At 52.5% G+C, this 22,528-nt stretch overlaps 1 protein-coding gene across 1 annotated transcript in view; it reads left to right on the forward strand.

Annotated features, from left to right (window-relative positions):
• The window catches only part of TUB (tubby bipartite transcription factor), a 92,122-nt gene extending 71,248 nt beyond the window's left edge, over positions 1-20,874 (forward strand). Inside the window, exons 2-12 of the mRNA XM_006872977.1 lie at positions 9,862-9,913; positions 10,356-10,518; positions 13,342-13,485; positions 14,713-14,880; positions 15,826-15,947; positions 16,278-16,475; positions 16,755-16,867; positions 17,717-17,834; positions 19,630-19,728; positions 19,950-20,121; positions 20,606-20,874. Coding sequence (XP_006873039.1) covers positions 9,862-9,913; positions 10,356-10,518; positions 13,342-13,485; positions 14,713-14,880; positions 15,826-15,947; positions 16,278-16,475; positions 16,755-16,867; positions 17,717-17,834; positions 19,630-19,728; positions 19,950-20,121; positions 20,606-20,739 — 1,483 coding nt within the window. The 3' untranslated portion in view covers positions 20,740-20,874. The remainder of the gene's footprint in view (positions 1-9,861; positions 9,914-10,355; positions 10,519-13,341; positions 13,486-14,712; positions 14,881-15,825; positions 15,948-16,277; positions 16,476-16,754; positions 16,868-17,716; positions 17,835-19,629; positions 19,729-19,949; positions 20,122-20,605) is intronic.
• The last annotated feature ends 1,654 nt before the right edge of the window (positions 20,875-22,528 follow it).

Here is a 22,528-nt window from a genome sequence, read left to right on the forward strand (position 1 = left end):
AGGGCACCCGCGCCGGCCCTCGCGGACTCGGGCTTCCAGAGCCGCAGCCGCCGCCCCGCCCCCGAGAGACATGACTTCCAAGCCGCATTCCGACTGGATTCCTTACAGGTACGCGAGCTTGGGCCCACACTTTCTCTACTCCGAGGCGGAGGGACACGGGTCCGCCTTCCACGCTCGAACGCTAAGGGTCGAGGGCGTGGGACCAGGGACGCCGAAACTACCGAACCAGTAGCCCTCAATTTGAAGCTCAGGGATGCTTGTGGACACCGGGCTGGGAAGCGAGGCACCTCTCTGTCTTCCTCATCTAACACTGGGGGCACTGGTTGGAGGCGCTGGTCTTAACTACCCCAACTTTGGGGGCCTCGGCGGACTGTGAACCCGCCTTTGTCCGCCGAGGTTCCTGAAAGAGGTCGGTGCTCTGGGCTTGAGTGGGCCTTGTTGGGTCTGGCAGTTTCAGTGGCCGATGCGGGGAGGGAGCGCACACTGCTAGGAACCCCCTCCAGGCCTAGCACCTCGGGTCACAAGCCTGTGTAGCCCTGCGCATTCACCCAGAAGGCGTTCACAATATCAAAGCTTGGATTCGTGGAGACAGTTACTCTGAACCAAGAGCACGCTGCTGCATATATCCACATGCACACATCCATTTCTACACACACTTACCCTTGGGTGCACATAGGTGCACCCTATATAACTAGGTGCAGGTAGATGTTGTTAGGTGCTGTCAAAGTGAAACTGTATACAATAGAACTACAATCACTAGCCAGTCCTATGCCATCCTCACACTCTTGCTGTGTGTGAGCCCATTGTGGCAACCACTGTGTAAGTCCCATTTGGTTGAAGGTCTTCCCTTTTTTCTCTGACCCACCAGTTTACCACATGTGATATGATGTAAAGTATATGAGATGAAGTCTCCTCAGCCTTGCATTTCTCCCAGGAAAGATGTGTTCAGAATTCTTTGCCAGCCCCACAATCCAAATACATCAGTTTCCCTTCATCTTCCGATTTCATTGTCCATCTTTCACATGCATGACCCATACCTTTGGCTTGTGTCAGGCACACCTTAGCCCTCAAACTGACAGCTTTGCTCTTGAACACTTTCAGGTCTTGGGTACCCACACCACTACAATACCTGGTACCTACTCCCTTTCTCAAGTGTTGTGATTTTTGTTCTTAGTTGCCGTTAAGTGGGTTCATGGTGACCCCATGTGTGTGCAGAGGACTACACACGTTTTCAGTGCTGTTGACCTATGAGAAGCAGAGCTACAGACCCGTCTTCCCAAGTGTCTTTCATAGGTTCTAACTGCTAACCTTCAGTAACTGGTAGAGACTCAGTAATCTGCTTGCTAAGAGGGCTGTGCCTGGACACACAGCAACTTACAATATGTAGAACTGCCTCACATGCATAAAAACATTAAAAAAAAAAAAACAAGGTTCACTCAGGGAAGCTCATCACCCTTTGATCCCAGCCACTGCAGTTTGCCCCAAAGATGGCGGGACTTTCCCACCAGCTGGACATGTTGGAGTGTCGGAGGGAGCTCTGGGACTTCACACAGGTGCAGGCCTTTCCCCATTCACGCTGCTCCATACTCTTCATTACCACCGAAATGAGCTTGTCACCATGGTAGCACCAGTTACTTGGCCACCCATTGGTTCATTGGTTGCCATGGGCTACCTCACTGCCTCTTGGCTTCCTGGAGAGGCATGTTGGTAAAAAGGGTGCAGGACTGCTCAGGTTCACTGTGTTAGTGCCGGCCCAGGTGCATGTTTGGATGGCAGTATCAGAGCCTCGAGACCTGCGTCATAATACGTCATGCTCTTGGGAAGGGCCCTGATTCTAGTCACTGACAGAAAGTAATCCTGACAGAGCTCTTCCATGAGCCTGTCCAGATAGCCTTCAAAATGGAAGGCTGCTCAACTGCCTGAGGCTTGGTAAAAGCAGGCCCTTCTGCAAACAGCTACCTGTCACTGGCCTGGGAGTTTCTTGAGAATTGTTGCTAATCTCAGCTCCTGTGGGGGCTTCAGGGCTTTCTCGGTTAGGATTTGTGAAGCCCTGCTCCAACACACATATGCATATGCACACCTCCAGGCTCTTTCCAGACATACATGGCCACACCTTAGAGTGTCACATATGGTAGGGAGATAGTCCCAGCAAGGGGCTGCGGGGGAGCTGCTGCCCACTCAGGGCATTGGGTCTGGGACATAGGTAGTTTCTGGAGCATCTGGGCCTTTCATGGCATACAGGGGGCCAAGAGAGTACCTAGAACTTATTCTAGTTCCCACAGCTGCCTGGGCATCATCTGGACAGAAAGGTGCACTAGACAGTGTTGGTGTCTCCATGGCAGAATGGTGCCACAGACTAACTGAAGAGGGAGGAGGGGACAACCCTAGGGCTGTGGAGATGGTGGTCTGTTTAGAATCTGGTAAACTGGATCAGGGCCAGGACGGGTCATAGTTCAAGGAAGTTGCTTCTAGAGATCCAAGAACTATAGCAATTTGTAGGCATGGTGTATAAATTCTAGGGACAATCTGGCTAAAACTCAGGAGGCTTAAGTCTGCTCCTGGAGGGGGTGGCCCAGGAGGTGGGGGTTGTTTCTGGGAAATGACCCTGCTCTCCAGCAAGCGTCCAGGGCACTGGCATTATACAAAGAGTGATTTGGCACTTTTCCTGGCCTAGGCCTTTCTTAGGCCCACCCACTTTACCAGCATTCTGCCACCTCCTCGGAAGCCTGGCCCTGCTGAGCAGCTTGGCACCCTGTGGGCTCCCCTCTTGCTCTCCCTTTGCTCTGACACCTTCACCTACAGTTCCTTTCCTCCCACCTTTTTCGTTCTGTAGTAGGGAAGGTGGGTATCTAGCTGGATCCTTCCTGTCCTTCTCTGCCGGGACCTTTCCAGGAACACGTTGTGCCAGCGAATGCTTCGGACTTGGGGGTGTGGGCTTCTGGGATGGGGAGCCTCACCTGAGAAGGAAAGAGTTTAGATTGTCTGTTGTGTTAACTGGGCTACTGATTGCATTCAAAACGACATGCTTGTCTGATCGCAGAGAAAACTGGGGCAGAAGACAGACCAGGCATTCTACTTGCAGATGGGGGAAGGGAGGCACATGTATGCATGCAGTTGGACTGGCATGAGCCTTTGCTAATGCTACAGCATGTCAGACCTGGAATGCGGCATGTAGTTTGGGGGAGAGGGGTCTGTAAGTTGCTTGTCAGCTGTGCTTGTGGGGCTACTGTTTTGACCCAGTCTTTGATGGTTACTCCTTGCATCTCCTGGGTCCTGCTCACTTTCTTTGATGTAGTGGTAGTTGGTGATAATCTTCTTATGGGTAATTTTACCGCAGGCTATAATGACAAAGGATTAATCTCACAATTGTGATTTAGAAGAGAGCCATTTCATTGATCAGGTTTAATAATGAGGACAACGTTTTGCCTTTTATTTTTTTTCTCTTACTGTTACTGTTTTTTTCTCTTATTACCAATAGTAGTTTTCATTTCTGCCAGTTTCTCGTCACCTGCGTTCTTGAGGAATATTAAATGTCCCTCATGTATGACTTTATAACCTTGGTGAGTTGAGGATGGAGTCTGGAGAGTGAGGAAGAAGCATGGCCCTTCGACATGATGGAGGAGCCATGGAGGGGTCCGTGCTGGGAATTGATGAAGGCCTTGTCCTCAGGGTTCATCAGCCACTGCCTGATGTCTCCCTCACCAGGCTGTGAGCTCCTTGGAATCAGGACCTGATCTGGTTCCTGGCTGTGTCCCCAGCATGACCCGCAGAGACAACATGCCCAATAGATTGAGTCAAAGTGGCATCCTCAGAGCACTTTTGGGGTTTCCTCTGCTCTCCTGGCCCCACACAGAGGCTCTCAGCTTACCAGAGGGCCACAATACTCAGCCATGTGGGACTAGGGTCCCCAGAGCACTGTGTGAAAAGCACAGCTCCTTGCGGTCCTAGAACAGTAATCTCTGGCTGGAAGTGCCCTTCCTGGCTCTCTGGTCCTCTAAGTGAATGCATCCTGCAGCATCTCTGCCAGGAGACCTTCCATCTGCCTTTGCTTGTGAACTTCCGAGGACAGAGAGGGCACTCCTCTTTACCTCAGATGGTTGTGACTGTTAGAAAGTTCTTCCTGGCATTGAGCCCACACATGTTTCTGATTTACTCCCCTCATGGCCCCTGCTAGGATCCTTAAACCCCTTCCTCACTCAGTTTTGTGAGGATCAGTATGGCTTCTGGTTAAGATGGCAGAGGGAAGGCTCTTTCAGTTCTGCCTCTGGGTTTAGCCTCAGAGTTGCCTTGGACACTTTGGCCCACTGCTTCACCTCTGGCCATAAGGAAGATGAATCTTACTGTTGTCACTCTGAGCCCTTCTGGGATATCTTGCTGTAGATACAGCAGGAGTTTGGAATATAGAAGGATCTGGGGACAGGCTACTTTTAAAAGGAAGAGGAGGGCCAAGGACTAGAGGGAATCTTCTAGATGCCCTAAGATTGGCCTCTGCTTTCTCTGTTATAGGTCCTGGAACTGTGTACAGTGTCCTGGGAGTGGGCTCTCCAGCACCAAGTAGAGTGAACTTCTGCTTTCCTTGCTTTAGACCCCTGCTCCTTTAAGCCCTCACCATCACATGGCATTTGCTACACTGACCAATCAGAACCCTCTGTAAACAAAACTCCTCAAGTCTTTCATCAGCCTGATCTCAAGCCTTGTTTTCCCTATTCTGTTGGTGTGGGGAAAAGCTGGATGCAGGGACCTACCTGTCTGTAAGACTTGGCCTTCTAAACCCAACTGTCTTAGCCTACAGTTTACTATCTCTCTTACTTTACTCGTTCTCTCTCACTTTGCTGGAAGCTTACTGAGAGGCCTGCCTTGTTTTCAAATCATCAACAAACATTAAGCAAGAGAAACACCATGCTGGCAACCTTCCTTGACTGTGACCTCCATTGTTACGAAACCTTCGGGGTAGGGTTCTTTAAATTGTTTCTGATTTATCTAATTGGACTGGCATGCTGCTTTCCGGTTAGTTAGCATCGCATGAGATTGAGCTTGCGGTTGACGCCATGTGGGGGTCTGGCTAGCCTCTTCTGTCCATTTTTCTGATGGGCCCAAGGATAGATTTACCGGACAGAATAGAGCCTCATAGAGTTTCAAAGGCTGAAAATCTTTATGGGAGCAGACTGCCATGTTTTTCTCCTGCAGAGTGGGCTGGTGGGTTTGAACTGCTTAACCTTCCAGTTAGCAGCAGATTTCTTAACCACTGTACCACCAGGGCTCCTTTCCAGTCTTGTAGCACCACCCTAATTTCCCGTCTGGTCTCTGGAGGTCTCCAGCTGTAGCTCTTCTAGGAGCCCATTAAATGACCAAGCCTTAGAATCTTCTGTGACTCTTGCTTTAAAAGAGAGGTAGGGATAGGAATTGATTTGGGGGTGCCTTCTGAATTCCCAAGTCAGGCTTGAGTACCCCTAGCAGTTTTAATGAACCTGATAGGTTTGGCTGGAATAGGGGCTGGGACTGGGAGGCTGAAACTCCTTTACCGTCTGGAGCTGTCTCCATTCCCCGCCTCCATCATGTTCCTGTTTCATTCCAAGCAGCCCTAGGCAATGGAAGAACACAGATCGGGACTTGCTGTGGGTCTGACACTGGGCACAGGGGGACAGAGTTGCATCCAGGCCTCCTGACGGTCCACTTCTGTCTGATTTCCTGGGTCCATCAGGCATAGCTCCCACTGTGGCTGGAGGGAATGAATGAGGGCAGGAAGTGAGGAGGGTGAAGTGGGTGTGAAGAATGTGTCCAGAGATTGGGTATGTTCCTGATTGTCCCATCTCCTGGCCAATGTCAGCGCTTGTGGATTAGCTAGAGAACAGTAAGGTAGAATTGGAAAGCCAGCTTCCTGAGTATGTTAGCCACGCCCATGGGAGAAGTGCCTTCTGCATCCTACCTTGTCGCTTGATCGTGATTCACTCCTCAGATGTCTGTTGGGTGTCTTGAGGGAGGGAGTCTGTGGGTGGGAAACAGTTGCTCTCTTGGCTAGGGATCTAAAGCAAGGAAAACGGAAAGGTTGGAGGTATGAGTCTGCCCAGAGGTGGCGCGAAAGGAAGGACTGATGGTGTATTTTGGAGTGAGAACCCATCGGCACACAGTTCCACTCTAACACAAACAGGGTCACCAGGAGCTAGAGTCAGCGTGACAGCAGTTGTTCGTTTGCTTTGTGCATTGGTGGACGTGGATATGGAGAGGCTACCCTATAGAAGGGGAAGATGCCACCTCATTGATCCTGGGTAAAGTGGCAGGACTGGTGGACACTACAGACTGCTTCTTGGACCCTCATGATTCAGTGGCTTGTGCTTCCCTGGGCCTCCCTGGTCTGGCCCCCAGCATGAAGGAGCTGCCAGGGTCATCCTGGAAACCCCATCCATCAGAACTTGTCTCCCGTCCATGCCTCCTGGCGGGGCTGCAGCTGGCAGCCTGATCTTGGCAGTGATTCCATAATGGGAGCTGGAGTCATTAAGAAGCCATTACAATCTTCTCACGTGGTTATCGTTTTGTGCTGCCTAGAACGGTGCCCGGAGAGAGGCAGGCTGGGGAAGGGTTGGTGAGAGAGAAGGGTGCCCTAGGAATGGTGTAATAGTGAGAGATGAAGAGCAGGGCCATCTGGGGTGGGAAGGAATGGGGCTTGCGGAGAAGTGAGAGGAACTTGGGGTCCTGCTCTCTTTAGAGATGGCAGTTGTAGCTGGCATTGTTCTCCACAGCACGTTGCCAGTTTGCCGGGGAAACTGTTGTTCACCAGAGACAGATGGTTAGTCAAAAACATCTACCAGTACAAGCTTTTCACTGATAGGGTGTCATATACCTGAGGTGACTGTTCTTTACCTTGTACCCTTGTACTGTTGTACTCTCCTAGAAGCACTGCTTTACCCCATAAAGGCTGTTGGTCCACTCTCAGCACCTCCTTAAGATGGATTTATTGAAGACCCTCTGAGATGGGTCTTGCCCAACCAGGCACATTTTATTAACCAGACACATGTTGCTTCTCCCCATCTGCCGCCCCAAGTCATGTATGCTCCAGTTCTCCTGGCTGCTTGAACATGCCTGGTGAGGTGGTGGGTGGTGCTTCTAGGCATTTGCAGGGTATCTGAGGTTTCTGGAATCCTAACCCCTCCCGTATTCATTCATGTGTTTCTGAAGGATGGTGGTTAAGTTCATTTTACCTGTAATCTTAACATAATGATCAGTGTTCTTGCAGCTGGTGACGCTTCATCATTCTTCTTCAGCAGGGATAGAGATGGGAACAGAGGAAGAGGAAGTCATTCTCAGGAAACCCCATTGGGGGATGCCATGGCAGTGAGATAGTGCCTGCACAGATAAGAACGTTGGGGGCACTGGGCAGTGAGACTCTCATAATTGGAACCCCCTTTTGTCAATCGAGCAGTCGCTGTGACCCAGTTATTCTGGAGGTGGCTTTGCTGACGTCTTACCTTTCAGCTAAATGGCCCCTTTTCCAAATGATGCCAGATGTTAGCGATAGCACCGCGGAAGGCATCTTCTCTGTCCTGCTCAGTCAAGCACAGTGCCAGGGATGACCCAGATGACTGCACAGTCCCTGGCACTACCCTGTGACAATGCAAGTGGTTCATGAAATGCCAGCAAGCTGTGAAATGGCTTCTGCTACTGGCACAAAGGGAAGTGAGCCTGGGTCTCGTGGAGGTCATTCAGGGGCTCCTGGGACCACACCACCACTAGTGTGATTGTATTGTGAGAATTACAGGACTGCCCCGTGCATAGGCACAGAACTTGCTTGGCAGGTGGAGTGTGGTTGCGTTGCCCTCAGGTGTCATTGTGTAGGTTCCAGGCTATTTCCTGGAGGTAGTGGATGAGTATGCCATTGCATCAGCAGCCAGATTCTGGTGGATAGTGGTATTTGGGGACTGACTGAGGGACCCTCTCCTTTAAAGTTGGTCTGTGAACAAACAGATGGTCTTCTGTTGCATGTTCAGTCAGGCCATTTAATCGGAAGTAAAGAGACAGATGGTCAAGTTGTAGGCTCTTGACCTTGATGGTCCCGTTAGTGTCTTGTTCACTCTGGTGCCTTAACTTCTCCTTTTCCAGTCACAAACACCCTCAGTGATGCACAGTTACCTTCTAGGCCAGCTTTTGCTTTTAGGGAGCTAGTTTCCTGTGCTTAGGCCCTAGTGTTGCCCTTGGGGAGCCCAGGACTGAGGCAGCCTGCTGAGCAGTATTCTCTCTGCATTCTGGAAGCTGAGGGTTTACAGAATGACGCTGCTCCTTGTCAGCCTCTTCTGGGTGCAGAACACCGTATGGGGACCAGGGAATGCCTTCCCAGGTGCTGAGTGGCTGAGAATCTGTCTGTACTCTTCAGAAGTTGTGAGCTAGAGTGGTGATGCCAAAGGCTAGGTGTTAGGCTGGCTGTGACCCATGGGCTCCCTCGCACCCTCTGGCTGGTCCCCTTGGTCGTTTGTGATCTTTCAAGTAAATGATTGTTCCAGCTCAAAAAGAGAAGACCACACATACCTCTCCTCTATTCACCTATACCCAGGTCTGCCCACTCCTTACAGGGGTGATTGCATCCACATGTGGATAGACGTAGGCACACATTGGGCTGCCCCTCCAACATGTGCACACCCATGAGATTTCTAAACACACTTCATACAGGTTCACACATGGACTTGAATACAATGGGCACACCTGTGCAGCAGTGTCAAGAGTGTCCAGTAAGCAAGGTAAACACAGGCCTACTTGTACTCACTTAGTCATCTGTTGTGAAGAATTTCACATGGGCTTCACCACATTTTTGTTCATGGCAGATTAGTAAGCACAAGTAAGCCTTTGCTTGCTCACTGCATACTCTGTCCCTGTTAGTTATTGTAAAATTGAAGGGGCTTTGTAAGTGATATGGAGTTGGGAGAGGCAGATGCCAGCCATACCTAGAAGCAGAATCTTTGATGTGGTGAGAACATGTGAAATTGTTCACTCCGGATTAGCAAGTAAGCACAAGCTTACTTTGCTTATTGGGTCATCTGGCTCTGACTCCACTCCTGCTGTGCAGGCACCCCAGATGTGTAACTGGGCCTGGGCAGCTTGTGGGCTCTGAGCACTCTGACCCTAAGGCTCTGGCCCCACCCCATGCAGCTGTCCTGACCTGGACTATCCCTGAGTTTGAGCCTGGTTCTCCCTGGGAAAGAGCGAAGTGGTCTGAGTTACCAGCTCCCTGCTTACACTCTGCCTTCCTGGGATGCAGGGTCAGTCTGGGTGATGAGGTTTAAAACTTGAGGCCTTGGTGCCCTGGTGTCACCTGCACCATCTGGCTGGTTGCTGGGCTGTGTGTGCCAGGCCCGCCTCCTGTGCATAGACGGGACAAGCTGCTTTACCCCCCTGAATGAGAAGGAGAGCCTCAGCCTTCTTTAAGTGGGGCAGGGGATTAGTAGGGCCAGCACCTCTCTCTGCCACCCAGAGAGTCAGGAGCTGGCTCTGAGCAGATGGGAAGAGGATGGATGGGAAGAAGGGGAAGAGCTGTTGAGCTTCTGAAGGGCAGTTGCTGGAAGCAGGTCACTGGGTTTGAAGTGAAGTCTGACTCTGGGGATGCTTCTGGAAAGGTTCTCCCGGATCTCAGTCAAGCTGAGCCTTGTTCAGGGACCCAAGGAGTGGGGTGCACGCTGTATTGACTGGGACCAGGTCTGGGTGGGAAGTCCTTGAGGGTGGCAGGGATCCCAGAAGAGGAAATGTTCCCAAGTGGTTCTCAGATGGCAGCCTCTGCCAGGTGGGCTCACTGAGGCCCAGGAGCCACATGGGAGGGATTGAAAGGCCCTGTGACCTGGTGAGCAGGCCGTGACTGACTACCCCTCTCTCCCTCTGCAGTGTCTTAGATGATGAGGGCAGTAACCTGAGGCAGCAGAAGCTGGACCGGCAGGTGAGTGAGGCCTGGGCGGAGGGAAGAGCAGTCAGCACTGGCATCCTGGCTCATGTCTGGGCTGGGATCTCCACAGGCAGAGGGGAGGGACGGTCCCTGTCCAGGGGTGAGCCTGTTGGACAGGAAGGCGGACACACCTGGAAGAAGAGAGGCTCACACTCTCCCTGTTACCAGCTCAGTACCCAGGGACCATGCTGAGCCAGGCCCCCAGGGTGACCACAGCTGGAGAGCTGGGGTTTGTGTGTGATCCTGCCAGGGTGGTCTTCTGGGTTGACCTCCCTTTCCTGGACCCCCACTTTCGCAGCACCAGGTTACATGGGCCTTGGTTGAGTGGGCTGCAGTATGACCTCTAGAACCCAGCTGAGTAAGCAGACCCTTTTGGCCAGTCCCACTCTGGGACCCCCTGCTGAGGTCTACTTCTGCGCCTCCCCATTGTCCCTAGCGGGCCCTGCTGGAGCAGAAGCAGAAGAAGAAGCGCCAGGAGCCCTTGATGGTGCAGGCCAATGCCGACGGGCGTCCCCGGAGCCGGCGGGCCCGGCAGTCAGAGGAGCAGGCCCCTCTGGTGGAGTCCTACCTCAGCAGCAGCGGCAGCACCAGCTATCAAGGTACGTCAGCCCCCTGCCCTGGGAGGTTCAGCTTCGGTTCTGGGGAGACCCTCAGGGATTTCTGCACCTGGACAGGGGTAGCCAGTCAGGGCACAGGTAAAGCTCCTGCCTGCCCCGGCTCCCAGCCCCATCGGGGGACTGAGTGGAGCCAGCAGGCCCTGTAGCTTAAGCTCAGGCTGTCTTGCCCTCAGTCAGGTGCTGGGCCTGGAAAGTGAAAACTTTATGCATCCAGGTTTTCCATTCAGAGTGAACAGAGCCTGGCCTCCTGAGGAGATACCTCCCCCTCCACCATACCAGTATTCCACACTCTGGGAGGAATCCCTCTTATCCTGCCCCATACCAAGCAGTGTTCCCTGTGGCAGTGCCTGCTCCCTTCCCCCCATGGATTTTCCGCACCCTCAGTTGAGCTGGCTCTGGCCTGGAGGTCCCTTTCCCTGGCTTCTGGCTCCTTCTGAGTGACGTGGCTCCAATAGCCTCTCTTCCCTTACACACTCCAGTTCTCAGCAGAGCCCACTTGTGGGCAGAGGATGGCTTCCTTGCTTCCTTCTTCCTGTGTAGGTCAGGGTTGGAGTCTCTGAGCCTGAGACTCAGTCACCACTGGCCCTGCACCATCAAATCACTATATGGAAGGTCACCAGGAGAAGCCTCCAGGAAGCGCCTCTCCTTCTCTGGCTTCCTCATGGCCTGGGGCCTCCAGCCACGTTAAACTACTAGTAGTTGCTTACTTTAGGACAGGTCTCATCCAGCTGCTGGGACTTTTTCATCCTCCTGCCTCGTAGCGTCGCAGGTTCCTCTGCTGTACTAACCCAGCTTTTAGTTCACTGGGCCCTTGCATCTGTGCCTCGGAGGGCAGTGGTTGCATCTTGTTTGCCTACTGAGCAGTCTATGGTTTGGCACACCATACCAGCTCAGTACCCACTGTGTACAATCACACTTTCTGAGGAAACCCATTTTGTTTCTGTTATAAAGGTTGTCTTTGGGCATTTGCCAAGAGCTGGGTCATGGTGTGGATAAAACACTGCACCTCAGGATTAGTTTGAGCCACAAGGTCATTGGTTCAAACTCACCAGTCACTCCTTGAAAACCCTACACAGGGTCACTATGAGTAGGAACCAACTCAGCAGCCCTTAACAACAATGACAACAAGCAGGGTGCGAGGCTGATGTCATCATGGCATGAACTCTATCAACACATGACCCACACTGTGATGGGCCTGAGGGGCGCAGTGACGGCCATGGTCCACAGCTAGGGATGGGGCTGAAATTTTGTCCAGTTCTTAGTGGTGATCTCAGCCCCCAAATCCCTGGGAGGCTGCTGCACATGTGGCCAGCTGACCTGGGGCTTGGTGACTCCAAGATCGCCCTTCTCCACCACCACCACTCCTCACAGCATTAGCTGCTGTCTGCTCTGCCCTCTGCTGGCTCTTGGTATGAAGTACAAGGGGATTATTCCCAGAGAAAGGTAGGGAAATTTGATTTAAATGAGCACTAAATGGTCCTGGTGTAGCACTGTAGGATCAGCTCTGGACTGTGAACCACAGGGTCAACAGTCCAAACCCAAACTCACCAGCTGCTCCTGGGAAACCCTATATGAGTCTCTGTGAGTCAGCACTGACTCTATTGCACTTAACAGCAACAGCAGTGGGTTACCCAGTAAATGTGATTTGACTGGTACAGAGCTCTGGTAGCATAGTGGTTACGAATTGGGCTGTGAAACTTAAGGTCACCAGTTCGAAACTACCAGTTGTTCCCCGGGAGAAAGATGAGGCTTTCTGCTCCCGTAAAGATTTATAGCCTCAGAAACCCTGTGCAGGGTCACTGTGAGTCGGAATCGACTCCACGACACATAACCACTGGCCCTTTTCATTCATGTTAGCATTAATTCACTAATTGAGGACCTACCGTGTGTCTAGGCCTGGATTAGAGGCTGGAGGCCCCGGGTGCATGAGCACATATAGTGTGTGTAGTTACTGCTGCCCCCTGGAGGCTTACTGTCCAGAAGGGAGCAGAGGTACACAGAGGATTCGAGACACTCTGAGGATATGACAGAGATCTTGTTTTCAGACTGGGGAGAGAGAGCTCCCTGACAAAGTGCCCTTGGAGCTGACATTTGTTGGATGAGTGGGAGTTGATCAGACTAAAGGAAGGTAGTAAGGGTGGTCCAGACAACAGAATCAGCTAGCCCATGAGCCCTGTGACAAGAGGGAGTCCAGGAAGTACAAGGCAATGGCAGAGCCTGGGTGGGGCAGGCCAAGTGGAAGGGAAATGGCATCTTAAGAGCAATCAGAAGCCACTCAAGATTTCTGAGCCGATTGGGGTTCTGTTGTGCATCGGATTTGAGGCCACCCGGCTGTGACTCTTGGCTCCCTTTACCCCAGCTACGCTCTCCCAGCCTGGGCTCTGAGGGTCTGTGCAGGGTCCCTGGCCTGCTTGCTTGCCTGCTGTGGCTTCTCTCAGCAGATACAGTCTTTTCTGTTGTCCTCCACTATCTTGGATGATCCACATTGTCACACACACTCTCCCGCCTCAGCACAGTTTGCTGGTCCACCTCTGGCTGCCTGTTTCTTGGCTTGTCATGGTTTGGGCCAGACTTTAGACTTTCTCTGACTGGCCCCTAAGCAGGCCTGCCTTAGGCCCCTTGGCCTGGTAGAGATGAGTGGGACCTGGCTTTGTGGGTCAGGGAGATGGTCCAGAGGCCTTGGGGACTCGGGGGGGTGGGGGTGGGGGGACCGGGAACTGCTCTGCTGTGAAGAGTGTTCCAGTTAAAGCCCTAGTTTCACCCAGTGCCCATTGCTCTCTCCATCTTGGGTTCTCTCCTGAGCAGTTCAAGAGGCTGACTCACTCGCCAGTGTGCAACTGGGAGCTGCCCACCCAACAGCACCAGCCTCAGCCAGACGAACCAAGGCAGCAGCTGCAGCAGGAGGCCAGGGTGGGGCCTCTAAAAAGGAGAAGAAAGCGAAGCACAAAGGTGAGTTTTCCTTCCCTGCATCCCTCCTCACTGTGGGGTGGGACAGATGTGGAGATGAGGGACGGGAAGGTGGCCTCAGTGAAGAGCCTGAATAGCACTCAGAGCACACATACACCTGAGCTCACAGGCCTTATGCAGCTTGAGAGAGTCTGGGCTGACTGAGGGGAGGGTGGACAGGCCCTCCATGCTACCAGGAAGTGAAGTCCAGCTCTGCTGTGGCCTAGACCCCACTCTTCACCTGAGCTCCCTCTGCTTTGATCCCCTGGACTTGGCCACAGCCTTCGGCTGCAGCCTCTCTTATCCTCCCAGGCAGTCTGCCCCCTCTTTAGGTGGAACTTGCCATCAACTCTTCCTCATAAAATGGCTTCTCTCAACTCCCTACTCCAATCCTGATCCTACCCGCTGGACTCATAGATCAGTCTGTCCCATCTGTTCCTCTCGCTGAAAAAACTCTCAGAGCTCAAGGACATTGACTGTTCCCTGCTGAGAGTCCTCAGACATTCCATCTCCTCCGTTTCCTGGCTCTGGGTCACAGATGGACAGTGGTTTGTCAGGGTTTGCGGGCTTCTGGAACTGACTAACATTCTGGGTGTAGCCTGGTGGCTACCACATGTGTGGTCCAGACCTTGGTTTTGTATGGAAACTATGACAGCTTGGGCCGGGAGATAGATGTGGTGTAGGGGGTCCTCCACCTGGGCAAGTGAATGTCTGTCAACGTCAGTCTTTTACAAGATGTCCCTTATGTGTGGACCGTGGTAATGGTGTGTGTGAGTAACTGTGTTGTGTGTGTGCTTGTGAGAGAGAACACTCGCATTGAGAACTTACAGCTGGCCGTGTCCCTGAAGGACCATCAGCTTCTACTATGGTCTGGATCAATCCCTGTTCTCCGTCTTGTTTTCTCTACTGAGTGCTTGGTTCTTCAGATGATTCCTGTCTGCCTTAGGGATGTGAGAGATTGCAGAGCCCCCTTAGGGATGTGGGGGATTGCAGAGCCCCCCTTGGCAGTGAATTTTGGGAATAGCCAAAGAAATGAAGCTCACACTTCTTCATAGCTGACTGATTGAACAGGCTGACAACAGTTGTTAGTTTTTTAAAACTCAGTTTTACAAATAAAGTTTTGCAGAGGGCCCCCCTCTCATCCCTCATCCTTCGTGGACTTCTGAGAATGCAGGCCCAGGTCCTCCCCCACCCCCCTGGATGGGACTCAGAAGTGTCCATGGCCTGCAGGCGTCGGCGGGCCAACAACATTGGCTGAAGACAAGTCTGAGGCCCGAGGCCCCGTGCAGATCCTGACTGTGGGCCAGTCAGACCACGCCCAGGACTCGGGGGAGACGGCAGCTGGTGGGGGCACGCAGCCCCATGGGCAGGACCTCCGTGCCGCGATGCAGAGGAAGGGTGAGCCCCGCGGGGGCCCAGTGACTCCCTGAAAGTGCAGACTTGGGTTCCCAGATACACCCTTCTCCAGAAGCATCATCTTCCTGTGCCTGTTCCAACCCCCCCATCCCACCCCCAAGTAGTAGGGGACACACTTAGAGATAAATGAAGAACTTTAGGGCAGGGCCCCTGGCAAGGCTGAGTTAAGGGAAACTGCCCCAGCGAAGCCCAGGCTTGAGGACAGATGGCCTTTCCCTTCAGTTCCACAGAAGGAGCTCCTAGTGCCTAGCGCTCCCAAATGTCTGCTAGGCTGGGGTGACCAACAGGCATGGCAGCCTCTCCTCGGAAGCCTGCTGCCCTGACAGTTGCCCCCCTGTGAGCTCTGCCCTAGGGAGCTCCTGGGGGGTGGCTGAGGGCAGGAACCTGGCAATGCCACACCTGTTCTGAGGAATCTGGTACAGAAGGCAACACCCACGTGGGTAGAAGAATGTAGACAAAAAAGCTCAGGGCAGATAAATGTTCCTGAGGAGTCAGCAGGCCCTGCAGGCCAGGTGGAGGAAGGAGATGCCATGGTCTATCCTAGCCAAGGCCTCTCGTAGGCCTGAGGTTAGAAAAGGGAAGTTTCCAGGGCAGGGTCACTTCAGTGTAGACCTTGATATACTGGAACTGGGGGCTGTAGAGAGAGGGACCACCAGAGGGACTGAACTGAAGCTGGGTGGTGAGGGAGTGGGGCTACCATGAGGATCGTCCCCAGCCCTAGCTGACGTGTGCACGAGAGGTGTGTGTGTCCTTGCATACATCTGGATATTTGTGGGTATCTGTGTGTTAATGTATGTACGTACGTATGGCTTTGTGTGTGCCAGTGTCTGTGAGTATCTGTCTATCTGAGTATGGACATGTGTTCATGTGTATTTCTGGGGTCACCTCTTTCTCACTCCTTTCTTCCTGCCCCTCTGACTGACCCAGGTATTTCCAGCAGCATGAGTTTTGATGAGGAAGAAGAAGAGGAGGATGAGAACAGTTCCAGCTCCTCCCAGCTGAACAGCAACACCCGCCCCAGCTCTGCCACTAGCAGGAAATCCACCAGGGTGAGTGAGACGCTGGCCTTACAGCAAAAGCTTGGAGTGGGTATGTGGAGAAATGATGGGGAGTTGGCTTTCTTAGAGCCAGGGGCTGGACCTGGACTCCTCCTTTCCAGGAGGGTGCTGGGAGACCTCTGAGGATCTGCCCACAATCCTGTTCCCACCTGCAGAACTGTGGAGGGTGAGGGCAGGGTTGGAAGGTAGTTCCAGACCCTTGGCTCACCAGGCCCACATCCCAGAATTCCCACCCTGTCTGCCCCATCACGGGCATCTGGATCCCAGACCACCAATTGTGTAGTGTCCCAGGGCTCAGGCTCCTTGTTCTCTACCCTGTAGGAGGCAGCTTCAGCCCCTAGCCCAACAGCCCCAGAACCACCGGCAGATGTCGAGGTCCAGGATCTTGAGGAGTTTGCCCTGAGGCCCGCCCCGCAGGGTATCACCATCAAGTGCCGCATCACGCGGGACAAGAAGGGGATGGACAGGGGCATGTACCCCACCTACTTTCTGCACCTGGATCGTGAGGATGGAAAGAAGGTGAGGTTGGTCTCGACCCGCTGTCTCTCGTAGGCAGGCTTGAGGTCCTAGTGGCTGGAAAGTGGCTAGAAGCCACAGATCCTTTCAGCTCCCCAGAGACATGGGAACCTCCATGCCTGGTCACTTCACACCTTTGTATCTGACAGTGCATACAGGCATTTGGGAACTGAAGCAAGGGCGAGTCACTGGTTGGTGTAGATTCAGGTGTGTGAGCGGCACCCATGATTGTGTGTGGACCAGAAGCTGGGTCTGGAATGTGACTTTGCTCCACTTCTCAAGGTGTTCCTCCTAGCGGGAAGGAAGAGAAAGAAGAGTAAAACTTCCAATTACCTCATCTCTGTGGACCCAACAGACTTGTCTCGAGGAGGGGAAAGCTACATCGGGAAACTACGGTACCAGCACTCCCCCAGGAAGCACATAGGTGTGGGAAAGAAGGTGGGGGCAGGTTCTCAGTGCAAGGCATCTCCTGTCCCGGAAGGAGATCTAGGCCAGACTCTCAGACTTCATCCTCTCTGTCCATCAGATCTAACCATAAGCCAAGGCCTGTGACCAGTCTAGAGTCAGACTAGGAGTTGGGCCTCATACAGCATATCCTAAATTTCTGTCAGGCTGATGAGATTGGAGAGCAAGCCCACCAAGGGTGGCAGATGAAATCCCAGAATGTCATTTGAGGATAAAGGCCACCATGCCTCCATGATCTGTGCCAAGGGCAGGGCTGGGAATGAGCCTTGAGTGGAGAGTCACAGCAATCTTGGGATGGGGATGAGAGGAAGGCTCTGAGCTGGCTGGGTCTCAAGGAAGAGGTATGGTATGCCGGGAATAGAGCATCAGATTGGGACTTAGAGACAAGGAGCTAACGCTAGAGCTGGGACTGGAGCCAGGGCCTGGACCAAGAACCATAGGCTGAGTTCTCCATTGGTTGAATACCCTCGATAGCCTTTCCAAATGCCATTCTGCTTGCTCACCTTTATAGGAGGCACTCCTGTTCACCCAGGGAAATGTGTGGAACCCAAAGTTCCTTTCCTTGATTTCGCTCATGAACTAAGATGCCCTCAGAGTTAACTCAGAGCACATCCATGCCTTCTGCTCATGAAGCTCCTTCAAAGATGTGGGTTTAGTAGCAGGGTGGCCACTGGTCCACCCCAGAATGCTTTGCAGGCTCCTCATAGGACAGACAATGAGCTGCTCCCTGCCCTGGGGCAGAGGATGCAGGACGTTTACTGATTGTGTCTTTCTTTCAGGTCCAACCTCATGGGCACCAAGTTCACTGTTTATGACAATGGAGTCAATCCTCAGAAGACACCATCCTCTACTTTGGACAGTGGAACTTTGCGTCAGGAGCTGGCAGCTGTGTGCTACGTGAGTCCTGGGTTGCTGTCTCTGGTCTCAAAGTAAGATTAAAACCTAGGTCTGGTTGCCTGATCTAAGGACCATCTCATAGTCTTGGGTAGACATGGCTGGGTAGAGAGGGGCACCCTCTTTGGTGTGGCCCCTGCCTGGGACAGGAAGTCCCTGGCGCTCCTGCCTTCAGGGCTCAGCCCACTCTGCAGCCTAACCCAGGCTCCTTACGGAAGGAGGCAGGTTGCTTTCTTGCATGTGCGTCCATTATATCATCCCCCAGTGTGCCAGGTGCTGCATGGATTACAAGCCCCTTTGTCTAGTCATCTGCTAACTGTTCATGACAGCCTAAGCACTAGATACCGTTTCCTTTAATATGTATCTGAGGAAACTGAAGAGCAGAGGTTAAGCCACTTGCTAAAGTCACACAGCTCGTATCAGTGATCAAACTGGAATGCAAATATGGGACTTTCTCTATATTGCTGAACCTCAGAGTTTCCTCATTTTAAAAATGAGAGTGCACTGCCACCCTCAGCTTGGGGGCCAACTGGAAAGTCACAGCTATTTTTGTATGGTCCAGTGGTGCCACCTGCTGGTCAACTGTGGTAAGGCCGCTTGAATTTTTTTGTGTTAGTAGTGAACAAAGCAGACACGATACATTTTTACCCTTATGGAAGTTATCACTAGTCAGGAAGACAACTTATAAAATAGTCATACAAGTTAAATAAACAGTACGTTTCTGATAAATGGTAAGATAAAAATAAAGGTGGGAAGGAGCATATGAAACGTCAAGGTGTGTGTGAGTTTAGGAAGGTAGGCAGGGAAGGCCTTCTCAAGCAGAGTTCGTTGCTAAGAGCTGTTGAGTTGGTTATGAATCATAGTGACACTGTATAGGGCTTCCTAGGATCGGTTAGTGACCTTGAACTGCCAACCTTGTAATTCAAACTGACCTTGCAGTCTAGCACGTTAACGCACAGCGCCACATCAGAACTCTGCTCAAGTAAAGTAGAAGGAACTTAAAAGCAACCAGGCTGGGGAAGGCAGAGGGAGCAACAAGTGCAGGGAACCTGAATGCCTGCAGCGTCAGGGGAATAGCACAGAGGGGACTCAGTGACGAGGACAGTCAGGATATAGGGGCTGTATCCTGGAGTGGCACTTTAGGGTAAACACTGGACCACCAGGTCAGTTTGAACCACAAGGACTGTGATTCACACTTACCAGCCGCTCCTCAGAGACCCTCTACAGGTCACTATGAGCTGGAACTGACTCGATGGCACTTCACCACCACCACCACCACCACCACCACCACATCATGTAAGGCTTTGTAATCACCTTTCACTCTGGGTGAACTGGGACGCAGAAGAGGAGAAAATGGCATGACATGTATCTTAACAGGGCTCTATGCTGCTGTATAGAGAACAGATGGTGGGGGAGAGGGGCTGGGGACCAGTGGCAGAAGCAAGGAGCCCAGTCAAAGGTTCTTTCCGTGATCTCGGGGAGAGGTGGGGGTGTGATGTGGCCACCTTCTGGATATAATTTGATTGTAGAGCTTACAGAATTTGCTGATGGGTTAGAAGTGGGGAAAGAAAGGGATCAAAGAGCTCCAGAAATTTTGCTGGAGCAGATGGAAGAACTGAGTTGCCATTAACTGAGGTGAGGAGACTCTAAGAACTGTTTTGGGCTAGAGTGGACTTCCAGGAGTTCAGTTTGGATCACATTGAGTTCGAGGTGCTTATGCTAATATCCAAGTAGAGAGGTTGAAAACTGGCTCAGCCATCATCTTTGTCCCCTAATTTTATCCCTTGCTATTTCCCAGGAGACAAACGTCTTAGGCTTCAAGGGGCCACGGAAGATGAGTGTGATTGTCCCAGGCATGAACATGGTTCACGAGAGAGTCTCCATCCGGCCCCGCAATGTGAGTCCCTGCCCCACCTTTCCCCATTTCCCATCGTCCTAGCCTCTGCATGAGCTTCTAAGAGCAGAATTCCAGCTAGTGTGTGGAAGTGTAGGAGACACAGTGCAAGCAGCCTGAGAAGTTTAGGGAAATCTCAGGCCCCCCTCCCTGGGACTGAATCCTCTTTGGGGTGGTCATGGTGCCAGGGCCTGGGCCAGGCTCAGGTGAGGCTGCCCTCCCAGGACCATGAGACACTACTAGCACGTTGGCAGAACAAGAACACGGAAACTGTCATCGAGCTTCAAAACAAGACTCCTGTCTGGAATGATGACACACAGTCCTATGTCCTCAACTTCCATGGGCGCGTCACCCAGGCCTCGGTGAAGAACTTCCAGATCATCCATGGCAATGACCGTGAGTGTTTCTTCCCCAGTTTGTTACTGTCCACGTCATAGACCTGGGGCCCTTAACTCAACGTCTGGCTCACTTAGTGCTACCCATTCTGACCAGAGGTTAGGATGTGGGCTGTGTGGCTTAAATTAAGAGGTAAGAACTTCAACCATAATAGTTGGGTGGTCTTGCAAAAACCTTCTTTAGAACCCCGACCCTAGAGTCTGGGCACTCTTTTGAATGGACTTTTCCTTTTTTTCCCTGTCTTCTGGTGTTTGTCTTACATCTTTCTTTCTCCTCTACCATCTGCTGCCTCTCTTCTGCCACATCTCCCAATTGGACTGTGTTGCATCTCCTCTGGGATTATCTTGGCATCTCTGCTTCTTGCTTTCCTTTCCGCCTTGTGGTCTGAGTATCTGTCTGTCCTTCCCTATTGCTGCCATCCCTACTCTGTCCTGTTTTTGTCCTCTCTGTTCATTTCTCTGCCCATGCTTGTGCCTGGCCCCAGCGGACTACATCGTGATGCAGTTTGGCCGGGTAGCAGAGGACGTGTTCACCATGGACTATAACTACCCACTGTGTGCGCTGCAGGCCTTTGCTATCGCCTTGTCCAGCTTCGACAGCAAGTTGGCCTGCGAGTAGAGGCCTCCTCGTGCCCTTTGGGGGTTACTCGACGTGGAGTGGAGCTTGCCTGCCTGCCTGCCAGCGGAGACAGCCCTGCCTGCCCTCTGTACATAGGCCTCCTGCCAGATGAATCTTTGGCCTTGAGTAGGCTCCTCTGCTCCTCTGCTGAGACAGGAGAGTGAGAGCAGTAGGTGGGTCTGAAGGGACCAGAGTGAATTCCTTCTGTGCCCCATCTTGCTCCTATGTTAGTGCCCTGCTGTAGTCGTGTTTGCCAAGCTGGGCAACCTCTTCGGTTGGGAAGACCTGGTGTGGCGTTGAGGGAGGGGAAGCACAGTGCAGGCTGCTGTGGCCCAGCTATCAGATGACAGCAGGCGCCCCACAGTGAGGGGCAGAGGATGTGCGTGCGTGTATGTGTGTGTGTGTGTGTGTGTGTGGGAAGAGGCTCGGTGGCCAGGCCTGGTTGTCTGGCTTCCTGCCTGGTGTTGGGGCTTGGAGAGGCCCTTTACCTAGACGGTCCCAGCCAGGCCTGGGAGGAATTAGGATCAGAGCAGCAGGGTGACGGTGTGAGGCAAGGTGAGTGACAGGCCCTTGCCAGGACTGCAGGGGTCTGGCTGTCTCTGGGCTGTGGGAACTGGCTGGAGGCCTCCAGTTCAAGTTCACGGATTCTCTAGGTTTGCTTTGCACTGTCAGGGGCAGTGGGAAAAGGCCAGGTGTCTCCATGGACAGGGTGTGCGGGGCAGAGGCTCAGCATGTGGGGAACAGGGTCCCTGGGGCAGGCTATTCTGCCAACTGCCTCAGGAGCTCCCTGCTGAGCAGCCTCCACTACCCCCGGGAACTGTCGATGAGGTGCAGGTCACTAGCCCCAGGCTACACACAAGCTAAGCCAGCCCAGGGCTCTTGCTGGGAGCCACCCATTCGTAAGCCAAGATGTGCTCCAGGCTGAATTTCTCTCTGGAAAGACCCAGCTCCCGGTGCTCTTGTCTGTGTGTCAGTGTGAGAGCTTGAGTGTGGCTCCTGAAGGTGGGGAGCTTCAGTGTGTAGTTCTTGGGTGGGAAATGGGACAGGGCAAGGAGAGCAGGGTGTAGTATAGAACCATATGGGTTAGATGTGGCAGGACTCTTAGAAATCAACTAGTACAACCCCATCACCTTAGGTGCATCACATCCAGAAAATGGGACTTGGAAAATGGTCACTTAGCTGGTTAGCGGCAGAGTTCAGAACCTCAGGCTCCCTTGTTTCCTTTTCCCTCATGAAGCTGGTATCTTCAGGCATCTCTGGTCTTCCTGGGGCCCAGTCTGCATGCCCTTTTCCCCTTGCCATGATTCCAGAAAAATGTCAGAGTTGATGTGTACAATTGAAAAACCCATTAGGAAATCGAGCTTTTTGCATACCAGTCTGGTCAGGATTGGCCTGTGTCTGGCCCCTCCAGGAGAGCTGCTCAGCCGGCGGCACACCCTAGCGAGCTGTACCTTTCTCTGCCTGGGTGTGGTCAGTAGGGCGTGAGTGTCCAGGGCTGGGCCATACCGCTCCTTGGGTGGCACTGTCCACCCTACAGGCTTGGATCTTCTAAGGACTTGCTCTTTTGTCATTTGCTCTGGATGAGGCTTCTTGCTCAGAAGGTCAGAAATCAGTGGGCAACAAGCAGGAGTTGTACCTTTAGAGCAGCTATACTTGGAAAGGTTAAGTAAAACTGGGTTTTTAAAAATAAAACCATATTTCAAACATGCGACTGTAAGTGAAGGAGATGCTTTGACTTGGAAGGAGTTAGCTCGCCATTCTTTGTGATCCTGGTTTTGCTGTGCTGAGT

The sequence above is a fragment of the Chrysochloris asiatica genome, unplaced genomic scaffold (genome assembly GCF_000296735.1).
Source record: "Chrysochloris asiatica unplaced genomic scaffold, ChrAsi1.0 scaffold00219, whole genome shotgun sequence".
In the NCBI taxonomy this organism is placed as follows: Eukaryota; Metazoa; Chordata; class Mammalia; order Afrosoricida; family Chrysochloridae; genus Chrysochloris; species Chrysochloris asiatica.